Genomic DNA, 19,588 nt, shown 5'->3' on the forward strand with positions numbered 1-19,588 from the left:
CTCAGGACAGCAGAGTTGTCAGTCAGCAGCATGACCTCTGGAGCCAGACTTCGAGGGTTCAAAAACTAGTCCCACCACCAACTGGGGACACTGGTCAAGCTATTCATGTCACTGTGCCTCTGTTTCCTCATCTACAAAATCAGCACCGAACTCCCAGGACTGAGAGGGAGAAGCCAGGGAGTTAGTGTGTGTGAAGTGCTGAGCACACAGCCAGGCACACTGTTAGTGCTACAGAAGTGTTGGCTGCTGCTGCTGTCCCTCCACTAGCTGAGTGGCCGACAGGCCAAAATCCAGCCCCCAGGGCAAATGTTCCACTCTGAAACACCATGGATATACGCATGTACGAGGGACCCTGCTGGAAACAAGTTAATCAGTAGTGACACAGTGCTATGTTTCTTGAAGCTGAAAAAACAAGACACCACAAAGCCACAAACCTGTGAAATCTCAGTGATAACCTCCCAGGAAGAGCAGGGCTCACCAGTGGGATGTGATGGAGAAGCACGCCCAGGTGAGGGACCACCGTGCAGCAGACTGGGAGGGCGCTGAGCTGGAATCCGGAGACCCGGGTTCTAATTCAGCTCCATGGTCCCCCGCTGGGTCCCTCAGACTGGCTGCTCACCGTTAAATACAGGGGCAGATCGTTCTGATGGGTCTTCTTGTGCTGACACCACACGATACTATGACCCAACAGACAGTGTAATAAATTTAAAAGAGAGATGCTGCTATTTATTTTCTGAATGGCTACCTGGACCTTAGTAGATACACGGTCTAGAATGTATTCGTAATTATAATTCTGGGTGGAGCAGCTGCAAAAAAAAAAAGAAATAAATGGCACAGAAAAACAATCCAATGGTACATTTTTCAGTGCTATTAAAGTAAAAACAGGAAAATCAAAGAAATAAAAGCAGCATAAATTTGGCTACAAGGTAATAATTTTTCCAACCTACTCCATTTTTTTTAAACAGGAAAGTTACACAACATTTCTTGAATTACGTGGTTAACAAACACTACTCTCGGTTTTGTAAACAAATCGAGGAGTGACACAATTTACCTTTTTGCCCATGGCGGCTGCTGAACTTGTCTCCAATCTCCGGACGCCTCGTCTGCCTCAGCAGCATTTTGATCAGGAAAGCATCTTCAGCATTTGAAGAGATCATCACTTTTTCGATGTATGAATCCGTTGCCCCTTTGTAGCTAATATTAAGAGAAAGTCACCAAAACAGAGTTTTCAAACTGCCTTTTGTGAACCTATTGCCCACAGACCATATTTTACTTAAGATCAACCACAGAGTGTTCTGACATTGCCATTTTGGACTCTGAAATGTGCCTTTCATTTTTCAACATTAAGTCCAAAGGTTGCCGTTTCCCTTTCCCAGTCCTCGTCGGGGATGGCTGGCCTTTACTGAACACTGTAGGGCAGGCGTACGGCGACTTCCCCACGCCGCACACAGCATTCCCACACTTCTCCCTCCCAGCAGACAAAGGCACGGGATGCTTGGCAGCCTAGAAGGGCTGCAGAGCCCTGAGGGAGGTTTCGTTCTCTTTTCAAGGTAAGAAATATGGGAGCACACTTTCTAGCCTGTGGGGAAGAAATCGACAGAAAGCTGGCTGATGACACGGAAGGAGAGAAGAGGAAATGACAGAGTCAGGTCCCTAAAACACTAGACTAAATGAAGAATCTGGGAGGTGGGGCGGGGGGAGGGCGAGTTCTGAAGAGGAAAAAAGAGCTCTTCCTCCAGGATGGGAAGAAAACCAGCTAGCATAACCGCCTTTGTCATCCAAAAACCGCTTTTTGTTTTGTAGGGTTTAGGCAGGGGCCCCGACCTCTCCCCTAAGCGGAGAGCCCACTGTCTCCTCCACGCTCACTCACTCCGCAGACGCACCCACAGCACCCATGGCACCGCGGCATTTAGCACAGAGGGTGGGAGTGAGCTCTGGACAGACCGCGGGAGTTCAGATGTTGACTCAGTGGCGTATAGCTGTGTGACCTTGGTAAGTTACTTCACCTCTCTCTGCCTCAGTTTCTGTGTCTTTCAAACAAGGTTATTAAGAGCGCCTGGCTCATTGGGTGGTGGCCAGAACAACTGAACGGACACATGTAAGGTGCCCACACCCATAACCGGTACACAGAAAGTTCTCAATGACGTCACTATGATCAGGATGTTCACTGGACTTCTTCTTTTGTGCAGGCCTCTGCTAACTCAGTGTGGCTCCTTTCCGGGAAGGGTGGTGGCTCACTTCAGCCGTGTCTGCAGTACAAGTGGCACAGTGGCTGGCCCGGAGCAGCCCACAGCTGTGTGTGAGAACGGGTCTGCTGAGTGGCCACCCAGGGCCTGGAACCCAGCTCTCCCGTGTCACCCCTGTCCCCCCCACCACGAGTTAACTCTGCTGGCCCTGGCTAGACTGAGCATCTTGTTACTTCTGGTTTTGTTTTTATGACAGAGTGTGGTTGTTATCAGTGGCCCACGGCTCATCTAACGTCACTTATTTTGCTGTATTTGACACATCTGGAGATGAAGGAGTGTAACTCTTTCACAGCAAAGATGAAAAATGAGAGGCCAAGGGTTTCAGTGCTTCCTCCATGTACGGCAACACACCACCCGACCAGTACGAAACCCAGCCATAGTCCAGTACAGTGAAGCCACACTGGCCAGTGCATTTACTTACTTAACACACATCTGATCCTATCACCCTCCACTGAATGAACTCCCAAGTACTGTACAACCTAGCCCCAGCAGGCTACTTTGGTCCTCCAAATCTGGGTGCCTTTCTGCCCAGGGGGCCTTCGCCTCACTGTTCCCTCTGCCTGGAAGCCCTGTGTACTTGGCCCACAACTGAAACCCAGGCTGGAAGGCCTAGTTGATTCCACAGCTTGGTTTTAGCTTCCACACCATGCAGTCTTCATGACAACTATTATTACCCCCAATTATAACTTCTATTTTCTAACCCTCTAGGAGCTAACTTCTAATTTCCCCCAGCCTTTCTCTCTCTCTCCTCTTTCTGAATCTTTCTAGGTATTTCTGAGGCGAAACCGATACATACGTGATGGGCACATCCTTGTACTGTGGCTGCTGCGGCACATTACTTCCTTCCAGAGGAATCTGAGTCACTGTGGGCATGGACTTATTTACAAGCACTTGTTTGTTTTCTACCTTCTCACCTAAAAAAAAGAGAAGGGTGTTAGAGCCCAATCGTTACCACGTCTGTGGCATGTACACATTACTGGAGAGTGAAACTATGTGATTAGGTTGGTCCATGAAATGCAGACGAGGAAGGAAAAAAATGGATACAGTGTGAGCCAGAGTTCAACAGGCCTTATTAGTAATTGTGCCAGCCCATGTGGAAAATCACAGTGTGTAAAAAATCAAGAAACTGGATTAGAGAACCAAACTAACAGGAGAAACTTCATGTCAACAAATAACAATTTTATATATCTCTTAGGATGTCAGAACAAGTCTGGGGCCACTTACTTTTATTAATAGCTATTTCACCCAGTACTCAGTCATTGCCAACTCAACTTGGGACAATGAGGAATTCAAAGTCTTTCTTTGATTTTCCTACTATTCTCACCTTTCTTTGCATCTTTTCCGGGTAAGCTCCAAGGCCGAGTACTGTAGTACTGTCACAGCACTAACGCTCTACCACAAAATTCAGGTTAAGAGTGAGCGAAATGCAGCAAAGATCCTCTTGCTGTCAAATGCCCTCACAGCTCTTTACGGGATTCCTTCACCTGGCTATCATGTGACATATGTTTACGTGTGATCCTCTGGTCAATGTCAGTCTTCCACATGAGTCTGTAAGACTCACAAGGCAGGTCTGTGGGATGCAGCAATGAGATTCACTGCAAGTCTGTAATTACCACAGAGTCACACTTTTTAGGGGAAGAGTTTCAAGTCAGTCTCTCTGTCAAAAGCACAAATGATGAAATACCAGTGTAGACGCAGGAACACGGCATCTAACACTTTGAAAACATTTTAAACATTTCCTTAAAGTGGCTTTTCTGTATTTCAAAATTTTAAGTAGAAAAGTATAAATAGAATAGAACTACTACTATCTAAAAATATATGCATAGAAAAACAGACTAGAAGGGAAATTCATCAAAAATGACCACACTGTTTGAGTTAGGAAAACGTTTTGTTGTTTTTCTTCCGTTTACAAAAATGTTCAGAAATTCTGCTGTGTAACTTTCATAATTCAAAGAGTGTACATTTAAATTGTTTTTAAAAAGGGCTCTTACCTGGAGAACAAATGCCATCCGCATCTAAAATTTCATGTCGCCAGATGGGTTTCCTTGTAGCAGCGTCCAACATCGGCCCCATCACTTTATCGAAAGTCTGATTGGTATAGCGCTTCAACGTACATTTAGCATTTTTATATACAAGGCAACGCCCAAAGCCTAAAATGAAACAAAACCAGGGATCAGAACCACCAATACGACTATGAGAAAACACATACTCGTGTTACTGAATCACCCACCCCCCAGACTCCCCCCACAACTTGTTCTACATTTGGGTCATCTGGGACGGGCCAAATAAGAACTCGATAATCCAAAGAACTGGCTCTGAAGCTCTCCAACGCCTCCTGTCCACACAGACACTGGAATCTGTACAACCCTGTCTCGGCAGAGAGCGCACCTCGTCATGCTGGAGGAAGGTGAGAGGAATCTGGGCATTGCTGTGATTCTTTCAGGGCACAGAGCTACGGACGATGGGAACTGGAAAGGGCCTCGGACACCACCTGGCCTAAGCGCTCTATGTACAGTGTTACAAGTGCTACAAAATGAGCTCCAGGGCAGTCACGGGGCCACGGTCACCCAGCCAGTTGGGTGGCAGTATGGAAACACACCACGTCCACTGAGCAATCAAGATTATTCCTACACATCCTGCTGGTGCATAACTTCTGCCTACCTTCTCTTAAAAGTCTTTTTTTTCTTCTAATTTTGGCATTCAGAGAAGTCCCAAACAAGATGCAAAAAGACTGATTTTTCTCAGGAGAGAAAATGAAATGCAGCTACAATCAAATAATTTTTTAACAGGAGAAATCGTTTGCCGTGCCCCAAAGATGAGAGTTTACTGTGATTATACTTTTGGATCACATTTATCTAGTGAATGAGGGAAAAATCCTGAGACCAGCTAACAATCTAAATAAACATTACGGAAGATAAGCAAAAGGAACAGAAGGAAACCTTTAGGTGGAGCAAAAACTTCCAGCACTGAATCGCACAAGAAGATTCATCTGCTATAGAGTTGCCCAAGTTTCTGTGACTGCATTTCTTTTCTTTTATCCCTCGGGTCAAGCAGTTATTCTAAACTGGATTTTCTCTCTAGTCACCCTAAGATATACCAAGCCATGTCAGAGTTCACTTAAATAGAAAGACATCTCAGGATTAAATGTCAGCTATTACAGATGAAATAAATGCATGTGCAGTGTATGTAAAATCCTTCACTTACGATTCTCCACCAAAGGCAGAATTCTTAACATGAATTCTAAGACTGTGGGTTTAGAAAATCAGGAAAAAATGGATTTCTAAATAAAGCCTCAGTGCTCTAATGTAATTTTTAAAATATGAAGGAGACTGTGCAATGAAATAACACATTTCGACATCTGGACAGGAGATGAAGATGTTAGTGTGTCTTCATGAAAGGTCTCAGTCATTACAGCTCTCGATAAATTGTGTATGGCCATAATCAACTCCACTCGGTAAGCCAGCTGCTTTGGAAACATTACATGATCTTAAAATTCTGTACACTGGCCATTAACTGCAACGTGTTAGAGTGCAGTGGTAATCTGAGTGGCCTGAAATTAAGAGACGTTTTCCTCTAAGTGTAAATGGACATTTTATTTACAGGTGATAGTTTAAAAGCTAGAGGATATAAACTCAGATCATTAAATTGTGTTGTGGAGTTTCTGACAGATATTACAAAGTCTTCAGATTTCCACATAAACGTTACCAGTTAATCAGAAAGGAAAACATCTAGTTTTAAAGCATGGCTGTTGTCATTTGGAGGAAAAAAAAGAGGCATAAATTAGGTGCAGCCAACATTAATGCCAAAGGCACATGTCTAGGAGTACTATTATGGCTGCCTAGCAACTACAGAAAGTGCAGGGGAAGGCAGAGTGGGCATGCCAGGGAGGAAAAAGAGAGAGATTATGAAGAGAGGAGTCAGACTCCAGGTCAGGTGACAGCTAACAAACCATGAAGTGGTGACTTGCAAAAGTAAACTGTCAAAAACTGACAAAAGGATTGCACAGAAACTGGTAAGTTGGGGGTTTGTGCATGTGCATTTTTAATTTTCAGCATCTTGCTAATAAAAAGGCCTAACATTATGGGGTTGAGACAATTACAAAAAATACCCTTTAACACAGAAATATTGCTACAGCCTTCTCAATTTGTTGTTGACTAATTAGATATATTTAAAAAACCATGTATCATTTATTATAACTCCTGCAAGGCAATAAGCAAATTGCTGCGTTTTCTATTGAGGAACTCTTTCAAGTCACCAATAAAGTAAAATAACAGCTACAAAAATACATTCAATAATACATTTAACAAATCATGTCTACATAATATTCATTTAAAAAGTCAGCACTGAGAGGCGCCTGGGTGGCTCAGTCGGTTGAGCATCCGGCTTCAGATCAGGTCATGATCTCACGGTTCGTGGGTTTGAGCACCGCATCAGGTTCTGTGCTGACAGCTAGCTCAGAGCCTGGAGCCTGCTTCGGATTCTGTGTCTCCCTCTGACCCTCCCCTGCTCGCACTGTCTCTGTCTCTCCAAAATAAATAAAAACCATTAAAAAAATTTATATGAAAAAGAAAGAGCACTGAAACCTAACCACCTGTTTGTATGTTATAAAACTGAAATCACTTGAAACTGACATTAACATTTTGACACCAGGTGATTTTTAACCGATTGTCCTTATTATACCTAATTCTGCGCACTGTCAGAGCTCCGTAGGCCCACTTACCTCTGTCCAAGGAAGCCTTGTTTAAAACAAGGGCGTCTTCAATATCATAGCCGCTGTAACTCATCACAGCAACTGTTGCATTCTGTCCAGCTGGCAGTTTCTCAAATTCTATCAACTCAATGGTCTTTGTTTTAACCATGGGTTTTTGTGGATATGCTAGCAGATACATGAGAGTATCAATCCGGTTCCGCTGGTTGTATCCAATGGTACCTTCATTGATATTGGAGAAAACAAAGTGCTTATTCTATTATGTCAAATAATTAGGTAGCCATGTGTACCAGGATTAAAAAAAAGATATTAATTTCACTAATTAAAATGAAAACCTTCAGGTTAAACATTTCAAAAGCAATAATACCCTCAAAGTGTCTAACAAGTTTTAAAAGCTGTTTTTCTCAGTAAGGTTAAAAGTCCTACAAAGAGGAAACATTTGCATGGGCGCCTGCGTGGCTCAGTTGACTGAGTGTCTGGCTTCAGCTCAGGTCATGATCTTGTGGTTCGTGGGTTCAAGCCCTCCATCAGGCTCACTGGCCATCAGCGAGGAGCCCACTTCAGCTCTTCTGTTCTCCACCCCTGCCTCCTCAAAAACAAATCTTAAAAAACAAAACAAAACAAAACAGTCCTACAAAGAGGAGGAGTCACACTTGAGGTATACTAACCCAAATAATGTCAACTTTCTGGATTTACACAGTAGACTCCATTTGAGGAAACAGTCTCCATTGTTAATTTCACAGGTAAATCCACATTCCTATCCTAGATTTCCAGCTGCTGAGGTGGGAAAGTAATTAGAAACCACTGCCAAGTGCTGATAGGCAAGGATACATTTCATAAAAACCAACCATTAGAAAAGTTCTAAATGAAAAAGAAAAGAGGAAAAGAAAGGAAGGAATGAAAAGGTAGAAAGTGAAAGCATAGAAGAGGGGATTTACCCATTAGTTTAACTCTTCATTTACTAAGCAATGAACACACACCTGCTCTGTGCCCAACGCTGGAGACAGAATGGGGAAAGGCATAGTGGCCCCTTTCCCTAAGAAAGCCGAGGTCCTGTCCAATCAAGTATTTGCTTATCTGTCCTTAGCAATCGGCCTTTCCACCTGTTGGGACCTCGGAAGGTGTTGCTTTCAACTGGAAGTGAAATTAGGATGTTACTCTTGGTCCCTTTTCCCCATAGGGGTTAAGACTTGCACCAAAAAAGGGATTCGCTCTCATGGTTTTGTGAATACACAGTTGTTCCTACTCAGAGACCTTAAGATGGGGACTCACATTTGCCCTACTCCTGAACTTATGCGTGGGTTACTGAGCCTCTTTAACTTCTCCTGGGTATCTTTTCCCTTGAGTGGCTAAGAAGGTAGCCTTAAGTCTTTTTCTCTTGCACATGCTTCCATAGGGACACGTCATCAATACCCACATGCCCCAAGATGCCTACGTGCCATTTAATGGAGCTCATCTCTAAGATGAGCAGATATCAGAACTCATCATTTATTTCTTTCACCTTTTCCTCTGTACTCATGTCATAAAATCAGGGATGAAAATAACCTATTCAGGCAGTAAAAATGATATGGTACTCCTTGACAGTTACTACTGAAAGAAATAATGAAATCTACGGGGCTCACCATAGAGGCTCAATAAATGTCAGTAAATGAAACCAAATTACATTATACTTTTTATGACAAATATCTGTACTTAAATCTCTAGAAAATTTAACAATATTCAGCTGAAAAACAATAGTTAAACTGAATCTCAAGAACTTTCTGTTGAGTTTACACTACAAATTGCCAATTAATTTATGTTATTTTAGTGCCAACTAATAAACTGGGCAGGATACCTGGTAATAGATCACTGTTTTAGAAATAAAATCACTGTTGCCTGGATCGTGGTAAAGTTCACTGACAATAAGTTTGTCCTTTTACATGAAATTGCTTAAAATTTATGTTGAGATTTCAGCTCCAATTGTATCCTCCACCCAGCTTGAAACAAGGGTTCAGGCAATGTCCCACCAGGCTGCCAAGCCGTCTCCTGAAACCTGAGACAAGCATTATTATGCAGCAGGGAAGGCATTAATGGCTGCACCTCCAAACAATGGTGAAAGAGAGGAGATCCCGCTATAAATTGTGCTACCAGGCCCAGGACGTAATTCTCAGGCACTACAACTGACCTGACCACTGAATGGATGAACAGCAAAATGGTTTAGCAAATGCCTCATGCTTATGATCTCATTAGAAATCTTCCACCAAGGTTTTCTGAAGAACTTATAGGAACACACATGTATATACATTTTTAACAGCACAGATGGGTGTGTTGGTTAAGACAGGATTTATAAACTATGATTTCTCTATCATTAAACTTCAAAATGCCATCAAAAGCTATAATTTTTATAAAAATCCTGATGACTATTTTGCCAATGAGAAAGCTTTTGGAGAAAATGTAAGGCAGAAATTAAAAGATTGGTCTGGGTGAATGAAGCACAGGCTCAAAATAGAATGCCTCTTACTGTTTCCAGCTTCCTTAAAAAGGGCACGGTGTACACATAATAACACAAGGAGACCAGAAGCTGGGTTCTCCCTCCCACTGCCCCATTTTGTTAAAACTCCAGTCTCATTTCCTTACTACCCAGGAAATAATCTTTCTTACAAAATCATATTCTCTTGATAATAACTTTGTTAAGCTGCAGGCTGGCAGAGCAAGGTATGTACATGTAGGTTAAAACAGTGAGGACATGTTTTGAGGTGGGATGAAAAAAGATTGATAATGGGGCGCCTGGGTGGCTCAATCAGTTAAGCATCCAACTTCGGCTCAGGTCATGATCTCACAGTTCATGGGTTCGAGCCCTGCCTCAGGCTCTGTGCTGACAGCTCAGAGCCTTGAGCCTGCTTCAGATTCTGTGTCTCCCAATCTCTCTGCCCCTCCCCCACTCATGCTCTGTTTCGGTCTTAATAATAAATAAACATTTAAAAAATTTAAAAAGAAGGTTGGTAAAAATACATGTAGCTTAGGAGAATCTTAGAAAATGTATACTGAAAAAAAAATGAAGTTTAATGCATTTAACTATGTTTTGTGTCCTCCTTTGCTCAGTTTCTTTTTATTTGAGAACATTAAAAACAACAAGCTTTACCATTTAAAGTGTATGTATTGATGAATTCTGACAGATGTATGCCTCTGTAAAATCACCACCACCACAATCAGGATCTAGAACATTTACGACACTTCCAAAAGATCCCTCCCCATCCCTGACCCCAGGCAACTGCTGGGTTTAGTATTCAGCTCATCCTTTTTACATAAATAGAATCCTGCAGTATGGACACTCTTTGGCTGCTGCTTTCACTTAGCATAATGATTCTGAGATCCGTCCACGCGGCTGTATCATAGTTCACTCTTCGTTATTGCTGAAAAGTATTCCGCTGCACGTATAAACAGCTTATTCATCCATTCACGGGTTGATGGACACTAGAGTTGTTTCCAGTTTGGGACACTTGTGAATAAAGCTGCTATGAACATTCCTGCACAAGACTTTGTTCACTTCTCTTGGGTAAATACAGAGCAGTGGGATTGGTAAGGTTAACCTAAACAACTGCTTAAGAATTTCCCCAAATGTTATGCTACTTTATGTTCACGCCAGCACCGTGAACTTAGCTTCTTAGCTGTTCTGCATCCTCAGTGACACTTAATAGGTCTTTTCCATTTCAGTTGTTCTAATGAGCATGTGGTAGTGTCTCAGTTTTACTTTACATTTACCTGATGACTAATAACAATGACTGATATACTTTCGTGAGCTTACTGGTCATTCTTATTACCCTTTGTGAAGTGTCTGGTTTTGTTTTTGCCATCTTTTAACAGAGTTGTCTTATTAAAGATTTCTTTATATGTACCAGATACAAATCCTTTATCAGATATTATACATACACATGTTGCAAATACGTGCTCCCATTCTGTGGATTAAGGTCTTTCATAGAGCAGAAGTTTAATTTTAAGAAAGTCCAAATTATGTTTTTTCTTTTTCATAGCCTGCACTTTTTGAGTTCTAAGAAATCTTAGGTCATTCAAAGTCATGAAGACGTTTGGGGCGCCTGGGTGGCTCAGTCAGTTAAGTGTATGACTTTGGCTCAGGTCATGATTTCACAGCTTGTGCATTTGAGCCCCGCACTGGGCTCTGTCCTGACAGCTCAGAGCCGGGAGACTGCTTCAGATTCTGTGTCTCCCTCTCTCTCTCTCTCTGGCCCTCTACAGCTCACACTCTGTCTTTCTCACCTTCAAAAATAAACATAAATTAAATTTTAAAAAAGTCATGAATATTTTTGCCTGTGTTTCTTTCTATACATTTTATGGGTTCAGCTCTTACATTTTAGGCTATGATCCATTTTGTGTTAATTTTTTGTATGGTATGAGGTAGGAGTTGATGTTCATTCATTTCTATACAGATATACACAGACATTTTATTTTGTTGAGAAGACTTTCCTTCCCCCTGGAATTGTCCTGACACACTCACTGAAAACTGAATACCCAGAGAAGTGTGAGTCTACTTCAGGTCTATGTCCTGATTCTGTTCCATTGGTCTGTATGCCCACCAGGATGTCAATAGCATACTGTCTTTGTTGCTGAGGTTTTAGAGTGAATTTTAAAATTAGGTTGTATAAGCATTCCAACTTAGCTGTTCTTTTCAAAGATTCTTCTCAAAAACAAGCACCTGACTTCTTAACAACGTTAATGTGCTCAGAGATTCATTCACTTGTTGTTTAAACATTTGTTAAGTAAGTACTTACTATAGCTACTGAGCTGGCACTGTGCTAGGCACCAAGGTCATGGTGATAAATAACACAGACATAGTCTTGTCCTGAAGGTGCTTATATACTACAGTCTAGCAGGGAAACCACCTTGATCCTGGTCTACAATGGAGACGCAAAAGTGAGGAAATAAGATAGTTTCAATTGAGAAGAATTTTAGTAAGTTTTATAGATAGCACTGCACAGAAGACATAATGTAACATTTTATAAATTACTCAACCAAAGTGGGATTCTGTTTCCTTGTCAGAAACAAAAAAGGTATTATATCTGACAAGACTATTATTATGATTAAAAGAAAAAGTGCATATAAATCAGCTGAATAGTCAGCAAGTGGCAACATTCATTAACAATCCTGTTAACATTAGCAGTAACACAAACACACATCCCTTGTCCCTGTACTATCCCACGTTCCACCTCCTGTGCTAACCCTCCAAACCGAACGAGAGTTTAATTTTATCTCCATTAAGTATTCATTATTAGCTTTCTAGTCTCGGGAGATGTCATACAAACTTACATCTGAACTACTGACAAGGATTAAAAAAACTTTTTTTTGAACCAACAGCAAAACTCTAAAATACAATTGTCAGGGATAATTTGGTCAAAACAGCTTTTCATTCTGTACCCACCAAATGGATAAAGAATAAATATTGTAAAAAAAAAAATTCAAACAGAAAGTTGAAATGTAGAGGAAGATGCAGAATGAAACAAAATTTTATGAGGAACGTGGTATATGATGTATTTCTAAGGTCTCAAAATCTTCTACGCTACTTCTAGGACATCCCACCCCAATGTAAAGTGGGGAACACAAGAGAAGGAGCTATCTGCTCTGGAACAGCGACTGGGTTAAAAAAAAAAAAAAGTCCCAGCAATTTGGAGGTAAAGGAGGGCTCGGAAGAGACTAGGAGAGGTATGTGATGCATATTCATTAAGTGAGCTGATAGTGACTGAAAGGTCCTTTTAACCAGGAGAAGTGTTCCACTAGCAGATTGCCAGCTAATAAAATGGGCAGGATATGAAAGCGTAACTCATGGACTGGCATCTGGGGCCACGGAGCATGTACAATGCAGCTCCGACACACAGCCTTCACCTGGAGTGCTGAGTGACCTGAAGACCTCAGCATTTCCACACACGTCTACCTGGCTTCTTGCTCTGAACCTTGTCACAACAGAGCCATATCCATGGAAGGTTAGGTCTTTCTTAGTAGCACAATAAGATGGTGTGTGGAAGCCTGTACTTTATTAACATCTTAAAGAGTCTTAGATTTAAGAATCACCTCTGCTGGGGCTTCACGTTGACTAAAGTGAGCTCTCTCTTATGTACAAGGTAAGGCTTTCAGTCTTATGTTTTGTGCTCATCTTGATCTCCTTAGGAGTAACAGAAAAATGACTTTCTCTCATTTTCTCACTCTGTTCACTGGGGGCAGGCCACTGGTAGTGAAAAGTAGACAGCAAATCTTCCAGGTTGGCTAGAATATGCAGTGTGTTAATTCTGGCCTACTGTCTTCCACTTTCCATATGGACTAACGGACAAACAGCACTAAAATATTACTTTAGAACATTCACACAGACTCTGAGGTGTATACAGTCTTCATCAATGGCTCCTACTGAAAACGGGATAGCACGACTTTTAGTTAACAGCAGCCGAGACTGCATGGAATTAAAATGACTCCGAGAAGTCGGACTCAAAGTGCTAGGTCTGCTTTACAGACCTGGGTCTCTGCTGTGGGTCTTCTCCCTCTGCTGGCCTTGTTCCTTTTGCGAGTTTTCATCTAGACCTCGTTGGGCACTTCTGTAGCTATTTCAGTGTCCAAAGAGAAACGTGGCTCTGTAATGTGCCAACTTTGAATGTACTTTTATCTTGATGCTTTTCTTCCCAGTCAGGTGTTTTATAATAACAAACAGTAACAAAGGCTTTTTTTTTTTATTACTTAAGATATTCAGTGGCTTTTGTCTTCCTAGCGTCAGCAGTAACGTCAGAGGATTGTATCCAAGGAGCTAAATGTGCAGGACCCAGGGTCAGAGCAGCTGAATACACCAACCTCAGAAAACACAGACAATGAATTGCAAATGACACTCAAAACAAAACGAGAAAAAAAACCTTCACACAGAAAACTACAAAAGAACTCTACAGACCCTGAATTGGCTTTCTGTACACACTGATCCTGCTTAACTGTGTGTGGTAACTAACCAAACGTTGCAGATACTCACGGCCACAAAATAAAAGCTTTTTTTTTTTGGTTGGGAGAAAAGTTACAAAAATAAAAATATTATTTCTTTCCTTCAAGTCTCTTCATTAAAAAAAAAAAAAGATTCACCAAGTGGAGATAGATTCGTAGCTCTTTCTGTTTCAATCTTCAAACACAAGCAAAGAGTGGCATTAGCGATGAAGTGATTAGTCTTCCGTTAATTCTGCTGAAGGTTCTACACAAAAGGTGTATTGTTTCAGCCAGGATTCACATCAGGAAACAAAATGGTTTGGTAAACCCAATAGAAGTGATAGCCCTTTCCTGGCACACAAGGTTCAGTACTGTATATTTCAACTTGTTAGCAAGTCTCAAGCACAAGCGGGAAATCAGCCTCCGCGGCTGCGGAGGATGAACGGGACAGGCAAAATTGATGAGCCGCGGCTTGGATTTTCCCACTGGGAGTTATTCTGAACGATCTAGGCATTACATCATTCAGGTAAATGGTTGCAAGGACAACATGTTTTGCCAACCAAAGTGCAATATAAAAACTCAAAAAGAAACATGCACTCTCTATCCGGGATGAGATGCAAGATTCCTTAATTGTCAAGCTATAGTCAGTTGCAGCGTGCTGGTAACTGAGAAGCTAAATGTTTTCCAGTGGTTACCCAAAGGCAATACAAAATCCTTTCAGTTTCTTTAGGAAGCTCCTTGTATCATACTTTAAACCAGAAATGACACAACATATTGATGTCACAGACACATATGAAAATTGAACTTATTAAACTTATTAGGATTAAAAAAACTTTTTAAATGATTTTTAAGAAACATTTCAGAAAAAGTTTATAAGCAAAACTTTTTCTTGTCTTGTCCTGGTATCCTCCCCATATCACCTTCAAGATAAAACTCAAAGTCCTCAATACATGGCACCTCTCCAGTATGCCACCATACCCATGTTAGGCCAAACACCTGTACCAAAGCACCAAGATGCCCCCTGCAATGCTTGCTTCTGTTCCCATGTCTGCGAAAAATACTCTTTAAGTCTTAAAAAATACTTTTAAGACTCGGTTCGGTTCTATTCTTCGGAAACAACCTACTCTCCAACCTCAGGTGACCTTTCAGCTCTCATTCCCTAAGATTCCAGCTGTTGGTCCACTCCAGCACCTATCATGTATCTTAAACTACAGCTGCTCTGGTTGACCTCCCCTACCATACTGTGAACTCCTTGAGGACAGGCTCTGTCTCACTTCTCCATGTTCAAGTTCCAGACTCACCGTCTGGTCTACACAAGATGCTCAACTAGTGTTACGGATGGATAGCAGATAAATTAATTGATGCATGGAGGAGAAAGGAAAAAAAAAATAGAAGGAAGAAAACAAATTCAGAAATCGGTATGACATGAACTGATGTTTCAGAAGCTACAGGAGTAAAAGGATAAGGATGCGATGGGTCCAATGACTATCACCCTGACCATCACCAGCACATTCTAATATACTGTGCGTCTTTGGCTCTCTTCCTTCAACCTTGTGCTTTTCTGCTCGTTCTTCCATTTCTCCTGGTTCACAACTTACACTTTGTAGAGCTTTTCTCGTCACATTTACCGGCTCATCATTCTGTGACATTTACAATATAACTTCCTGTTTGGTCAAGGGAACAGGTTCAGAGAGGTTTTCTCTATTTCTGTTTATGCTTCAGACATGGCGGGGCACCTGTAAGCCCCACAGAGTTCACGGGCAACCCTCAGGTCAGTAACCCTCAGGAATTAGCAATGTCTGAGTTAGCCAAACATTTCATACTAGTGAAGTAAGGATAAAGAGTTCGGTCTTTTATCCAAGTATTCACAACCAAGTTCAAGAAGGAAATCTTACCCATGGCTTGCTTCCCCATGGCACACTGGTACGTGTTTCTTGGGGACTGGTTATGATGAGGGTATGGGATGAGGCCCGCACAAACACCAAGAAGAGTGAAGGGCTCAATCTCCAAGTGGGTGGTATCTCTGTTAATTAAAAATGAGACCTATAAGACACCAAGGACTAGAATAAATAGCTCTTAAAGGGCATAAAAATATTACTATCAAGGGTCCAGTGGGGGTGCCTGGGTGGCTCGGTCAGTTCAGCATCTGACTCTTGGTTTCAGCTCAGATCATGATCCTGGGGTCATGGGATCGAGCGTCGCATCAGGCTCTGCACTGAGCATTAAGCCTGCTTGAGATTCTCTCTCTCTCTCTCTCTCTCTCTCTCTCTCTCTCTCTTCACCTCTGCCTCCTCCCCTGCTTGTTTGCTCTCTCTCAAATAAAAAAAGTCCCTGAAGGACCTAGATAATAAAATTTATAAGTTTATATATATATATATATATATATATATACACACACACACAAATTCATATCCAAATATATGTAGTCTATATAAAACCTCAATATTTGCTTCTAGTAAAACCGATAAAATATAATAAAATGAATTATTTTCCTCAGTAATAGAAACTTCTTATAGAAATACAAGAAAAGGGAGATCGTACAGAAAATCCCTGTAAAAAAAATAAGACATTATTACATACTAATAGCAATAACCCTTATAAAGAAATTACTATATCAGGCATATCAAAATGCAACACCAAAAATATCCACCTGGCTGAGTGGGTTGATTTTCTGCACTTTTCCAACTTATATCAATGACAAAGGTGGGTGCCATTTTCAAGAGGACTACATCCCGCTGAAGAATAGTTCCTTTAAGACCAAAGGGGACCAACACCACAACCACCAGGTAAGTGTGGCTGTTCAGTGCCAGGTCAGATTTGAATAATTAAGGATGGGAATTTTTAATTTTAGTTAATTTCAGTTACTTTACATTTTAAAAACTCAAATTTAAATAACTCAGTTCAGTTATTTAAAACCTCTGAGTAATCTTTATAACAACTAATACTTATAAATCTACTTTTTCAAATGTAAATTTTTATGAAACCAGATCAGGTATTTCCAATGAAATTTTGAAGACTTATAGGAAAAAACATAAAATTTCAACATGAGTACATGTTGAAGTGACAATATTTTAAATATACTGGCTCAAATTAAGTTATTAAGATTAACTTCATCTGTTTCTTTTCCAGAGTGGCTACTGGAAAACATAGATATATGGGCTCACATGACATTTTTAGTGGACAGCTGAGCTGTAGGTACTGGACACAAAGGAAGACTTTATCTAGTAGGTGTTAGAATGTTGGCTGCTGTAATGTATCTTTGCAAAAATATCAGTTTTGGATAAATGATACAGCAGCTCAGGTATTTATGGAGAAAGGGCAGCCAGTTGTTTCTGGGTCTCGCTGAAAGTAAAGACATTACATCCAGAGTCTGTGATCTCTACTGATTCTCTATTCCTTCCTCAAGCACTTCTAAGACACAATATTAATCATTTCAATGGTTGGGGCACCTGGGTGGCTCAGCTGGTTAAGCATCTGACTCTTGATTTCAGCTTGGGTCATGATCTCACAGTTCGTGAGTTCAAGCCCCGCACTGTGCTCTGTACTGACAGTGTGGCACTTGCTTGGGATTCTTTCTCTCTCTCTCTCTGCCCCTCCCCTGTTCTCTCTCTCTCAAAAAATAAATAAATTAAGAAAAAAAAAGGTCAATGCTTTATAGGAATATATCTATATAAACATACATACATACACTGATATAAAAAATGTCCACAATGATGAAGTTCATAATGATGTTAAGTTTAAAATCAAGTTTAAATTTAAAGCTATGTTGCTTTGGCCACATGCACTGTGAGAGATTGTGTAGGTACGTTTGTATTCACTTAGGAAAAATGTAAAAGAGTACATTAAACCATTAGCACTGATTACATCTAGAGGCTGAGTTTGGTGGGACAGGGAGGAAGGGGATTCATTCTTTTTAATTTATGCATGTCTACGTTAAGAAAAAAATCATAAGTATGAATTACAGAATGCCAATTTTTTTCTATGTTTAAAAGAAAGTGAATTGGATGTACGGGTCGGCCTGGTGACTGGGTGAACTGATACTAACGGCTGCATTCCTTTGTAACAGTGAACAAGGCAGAGAAAAACCCCCACCTCTGTGAAGCTTCTAGTGGAAAGATAAATAATACAGATAAATCAATAAAATACACATTTGTAGATTTTATTGTAAGGTAATAAGCACTAGAAAAATAAAGCAGCAAAGAGGGGTGTGCACAGAGGAGAGGTTTCTATTCTAGATGGCGTCATGAGGAAAAAGCACGGAGAAGGTGCCGCCCGAGTGAAGACCTGGCGGAGGTGAAAGAGTGAGCCAGGCAGAATGTGAGCGCTCCAGCCGAGGGACCGGCCAGCGCGAAGGTACCGAGGCAGCCTGAGGTGTGAAGAGGCCAGTGTGGTTAAACAGAGGGAGGGAGGAGTGGGGGAGAGGAGGCTGCAGGCACAGGTTGGGCAGGCAGATCGTGCAGGAACCTGAGGCCTCTGCAAGGATTCCAGAGAGGGAGTGAGGTTTGAGAAGGTTTGAGTTTTGAGGTTTGGCTTGAGAAGAGTCGGAAAAAGACCACTTTCATCTATTAAGAACAGACTGTACGGGAACTAGTGCAAAAGAGTCAGGAGCCTTTGGCAAGTCCCCAGGCGATGGCAGCAGCCTGGGCTGGCGTGGACGGCGGAGGTGGGGAAAAGGGGTCAGACCCCGGGAGGAGCTGGGGCACCGGAGCGGGCGTTGAGGAGAGCAGTGGAGGCTGCGTAACCAGGACGGGCTGCTGGTCACAGGGGCTACCGCAGAACAGTCCCTTTAATCCACTCAGTCTTCAAGTGAGAGTATAAAAACAGTACTTTGAGACAGTCATGCCTTTAAAGAATAAAGACCCTGACTGAAAGCATTACTTACTAAATTACAAGAAGACAAAAATGGAGTGGTACAACTCATCTGGTGGCAGGAAACAGAAAAGTACTTTCTTGACCGAAGACACAGTTATCAGGTGGCAGTATTAAACTCCTAACCACCTAACAACGTAACTGAGAAAACTCCAGTTTCAGGGAAGCAGTACCATCAGCCATGGGCATCAGACAGGAAGTTCTATAAATGTCCTCTAATGTACTCCAAATAGAACAAATGCTTCTAAAAACATCACTATTCTTGAAGCACTGTGAACATAGTACCATTTTTTGTTTATACCACACGTAAGTTTAGGGACATCCTTAGGGCACATGATGTATGAATTCCTGCACTGACAAGAATTCAGAGGTTCTCTCTAGAAGAGAGAAATACATCTTTAACATAGCCCGATCCCTTGGCTCAGTTTTGACAGTAATCAAATATCAAAATCAGAGAAGCAATTCCTTTCCAAAAATACACACTAAGTGTAAAACGAATAGAAAAGATAATGAAATCTGAAGACTGTTAGCAGTTGTGTGATGTTCCTACCGTGGGATAAAGGATGGGGAACGCTGTACTGTACGACTGTGTACTTCTAACACTTCCTACGAAGGGGGAACGCAACAGAAAAGATGAAAAGAAAGCTCTTTCTATAATCAGAACAGGTTTTAATTACGGCTGTTAAAGATCCCACTTACTTATTAATTGTATGTTCATAGAGTGCGATGTTACAATCATTTTCTTCATTCACATCTAAGTATTCAACCAGACTCTCGTGTAAGAAATCTTCAAAGTTCCTGGGGAAACACCGGTGACATGTAC

At 41.4% G+C, this 19,588-nt stretch overlaps 1 protein-coding gene across 5 annotated transcripts in view; it reads right to left on the reverse strand.

Moving 5' to 3' along the window:
* POLR3B (RNA polymerase III subunit B) overlaps positions 1 to 19,588 on the reverse strand; it is a 110,851-nt gene that overhangs the window by 30,542 nt on the left and 60,721 nt on the right. For all 5 annotated transcript variants that reach the window (XM_029953953.1, XM_029953954.1, XM_029953955.1 and 2 more), the window contains 6 exons: positions 19,465 to 19,563; positions 15,792 to 15,919; positions 6,967 to 7,176; positions 4,238 to 4,396; positions 3,043 to 3,160; positions 1,052 to 1,194 (listed from right to left, as the gene is read on the reverse strand). In XM_029953953.1, the coding sequence (XP_029809813.1) occupies positions 1,052 to 1,194; positions 3,043 to 3,160; positions 4,238 to 4,396; positions 6,967 to 7,176; positions 15,792 to 15,919; positions 19,465 to 19,563 (857 nt within the window). The remainder of the gene's footprint in view (positions 1 to 1,051; positions 1,195 to 3,042; positions 3,161 to 4,237; positions 4,397 to 6,966; positions 7,177 to 15,791; positions 15,920 to 19,464; positions 19,564 to 19,588) is intronic.

The sequence above is a fragment of the Suricata suricatta genome, chromosome 10 (genome assembly GCF_006229205.1).
Source record: "Suricata suricatta isolate VVHF042 chromosome 10, meerkat_22Aug2017_6uvM2_HiC, whole genome shotgun sequence".
Taxonomy (NCBI): domain Eukaryota; kingdom Metazoa; phylum Chordata; class Mammalia; order Carnivora; family Herpestidae; genus Suricata; species Suricata suricatta.